This window comes from Arachis ipaensis, chromosome B08 (genome assembly GCF_000816755.2).
Source record: "Arachis ipaensis cultivar K30076 chromosome B08, Araip1.1, whole genome shotgun sequence".
NCBI lineage: Eukaryota > Viridiplantae > Streptophyta > Magnoliopsida > Fabales > Fabaceae > Arachis > Arachis ipaensis.
This window is the reverse complement of record NC_029792.2, coordinates 8,508,135-8,511,223: the sequence shown is the minus strand read 5'-3', so window position 1 is coordinate 8,511,223 and position 3,089 is coordinate 8,508,135. Positions and strand designations below refer to the sequence as shown.

Here is a 3,089-nt window from a genome sequence, read left to right as displayed (position 1 = left end):
CTTAAAGTAGTCACTGAGATTCACGAAATGTACCGATTTGGTCCCTGACTTTTCAATTGCATTATTTATGTCCTCGAGATTGAAAAAAATGCACCTATTTGGTCCCTTCCCGTTTTTCCCTCCAAACTGCTTTCCGGCGGCAGTGATGTGGCAATGGATTGCCACGCTGGAGTGTCTAACGGTTACATATAATGTGGCAATTGAAAGTATTAAACCCAATGTGATCCCTGAGCCCCTTTTTAACCCTAAATACTCTTCTTCTTCTTCCTAGTTCGTTTTCTTTCCTGTTCGTTTTCACTCACTGCATAGGTACAAAAACCATTTGATTTGACCTTGTTTCTCTTCTGGTTCATCACCAAATTTCGGTTACCTACCAAAAACAAACTTAATTTTTAAGTCCTCGTGAATTTTGAGCCATCTGAGTATTCTTACTTCCCTGAAAAAGGTAACTTTTTTTCTTCTTTTTTGTTGTTTCAATTCCAAATTTTTCAATGGCACAAGTTGTTGAGGAAAGAGAGAACAGCAGAACTCGCATGAGCAATTTCCTAAGAAATCTGCTAAAAAGGTTCATGTCCGTGAAGCATCATCACCATCATGAGCTACAACAACAACAACATCGCCATGGTGATGGAGATACAGAACAAGAGATCAGATTGAGCTGAGCCTTGGTCTTTCAATGAACGGTCATTTTGGTGTGGACCCAACAGTGAAGAAGATCAAGAGAACAACATCAATATTCGAATTCTCATTCTCATTCCCAAAACCCCTCATCAGAGATGAAGATAATAACAACAGCAATAATAATAATCAAAATATCGGGAGTTATTCTAATAACATGCCAATACCTTACACAACAAATCTGATAAAAACATGTTCCCTTCCAACAGAGACATAGGAGGAGTGGAGGAAGATGAAGGAGTTGCGACTGAAGAAGTTGGAAGCAAAAAGAAAGCGCTCTAAGAAGCAGCAGAGGAACATGAAGGCCATAAAGAAAAAGAGTAACCATTCTTCTTCTTTCTCCGAAGTTATTGCTGCTTTGAATGAATTTAGTAGTTTGGGAGAGAACGGCGTCGTTGAGTACTAGCGTGGTAATTCATTGCCACATCATTGCCGCTGGGAAGCAGTTTAGACGGAAAAACGGGAAGGAATTAAATAGGTGCATTTTTTTCAATCTCGAGAACATAAATAATACAATTAAAAAGTCAAAGACTAAATTGGTGCATTTCGTGAATCTCAAACTAATTTGAGATTTAACTTTCATATATATATAATAGAATAATAGATTTGTGTAGCTCTATATTTTGAACTCAATAGTAATAATGTTGCAACTTGCAAGTTTACTTATATGACTATAAATGAAGACTTGCTACACAAATAATCCACTTATTACTAGCTAGTTATGATAACTAAAATTCTCAAGAAGATTATTTCAAAGCTTTAAGCCCCTGTTTAACGACATTAAGAAAAGTCTTACGTTGGCTCTTGTTCTTCAAAACGACACCAAGCTCGACTCCTCCGTCGTTTTGTCCACTTTCAGCAATGGACAAACCCTTGAGGGACTGCACCATTTCCACCTTGCAAGGCTTTCCGAAACCCATGTCGTTCTCATAAACCTTAAACTTTGGTGACCCTCCCACAACCAACACTCTCCCCGACCCAAACATGTCTGAAAATCTCTCTTTCCAATTTTCCATGCCTCGAAACGGCTCCTTCTTCATGTCGTTTATAGCCCTATCTATGACCTTCACGGCGTTCACAAAACCACCTTCACCCTTGAGTTCACTTCTTCTCAGCGTTGCGTTGCACTGCGTTATGCAGTTTCCAAAGTACGTTTCCGGTACCGGGTACTCTAAACGTCCTCTACAATCCGCCGCAAAACAAAAATACTCTTCTTTCATGTTCTCTTCTTCTTCACACGCGCTATCTCTTGCTCTTGCTTTAACCAAGCTACTCCATGCGAAACCACACGCCACCACGAATTTGGATACATATTGCGGCGATTTTAATCCGTCTCTTTTCTTCAGTTGGTTCAGTGAGAAGATTTTCATTCTCTCAATGTCATCTTTATCAAGTACAATCGTTACCTTGACATGATCCTCTTCCATAGCAACGGTTGAATCGAAAGGTTGACTTTGATTGACTTTATTCTTCCAATTTTCCCTCTCTTGAAAATAATGTTTTATAAAAATGGCCTCAAGCTCGTTAGGATCCTTTAGTATTCCCCTATTGAAACATGGAGGTGTTGATTTTTCAAGAAATGTTAAATCAATTCCTCCGCATGCACAAAGGGAAGACCAAAGCTTCATAAACTGACTGCAACACGCACCATCTATCATGTGATTGTAGGTAATGGCGATGCAAACACCACGGTTTGGAAAAACCGTGGCCTGCAGGGCCAAATTTGGAAAAACAAGTGTATCATGATGATGGATTATTTTGCAAGTCAATTTAGGAACAAGTTGATTCAATTTCTTTAGACTTCGAGGGTTGTTGCTGGAGAGATGGTTGAAATCCGATGAGGACTGGAAGACTGTGAAGGCCACGGAGTCCTCCTCAGTGCATCGGATAAAGGGTTTGTGTGGCGGTGGAGGACATAGGAGGTTACCGGCAAGAGGGAAGAAACGTTGAAGGGTGAGAGAGAGAGAGCGTTTGAGAATTGGGAATGTAGTTTGGAGGAAATGGTGGGTGGAGTAAGGGAAATTATAGAAGAATTGGCGTCTACCATAGATTGGACCTGCCAATGATATATCAAGAAATGTAAGGGGAAGACATGTGGCTTTGGGATTATTTGGTGCTACTTTGGATTCTTCAACTAGTTTATGCTCATCATCACCAAGTTTTTCCATTTCAGCATCCAAGCACCAATACTCAACCGGGTATATCTTCAAATTTATATAGTTAGAGGAGTGTTATGCCAGCAACTTTGTGATTTATGGCCATCAAGTAATAATTAATAATATTTTTAATGGTGTGAGATTTCATTTAATGATGTGGGATTATTCATTTTTATTTTACTGGTTACATGGTGGCTAAAATTTAATAAAATTGCTGATCCCTAAACTTTTTCATATAGTTATTTATTTCCACTA

The 3,089-nt window shown here is 39.1% G+C and overlaps 1 protein-coding gene across 1 annotated transcript; it reads right to left on the bottom strand.

The window, feature by feature from the left end:
• LOC107614516 (malonyl-coenzyme A:anthocyanin 3-O-glucoside-6''-O-malonyltransferase) lies at window positions 1,269–2,943 on the bottom strand. The gene has a single exon (XM_016316703.2). The coding sequence runs from the start codon at window positions 2,844–2,846 to the stop codon at window positions 1,425–1,427; it is 1,422 nt and encodes a 473-aa protein (XP_016172189.1). The 5' UTR covers window positions 2,847–2,943; the 3' UTR covers window positions 1,269–1,424.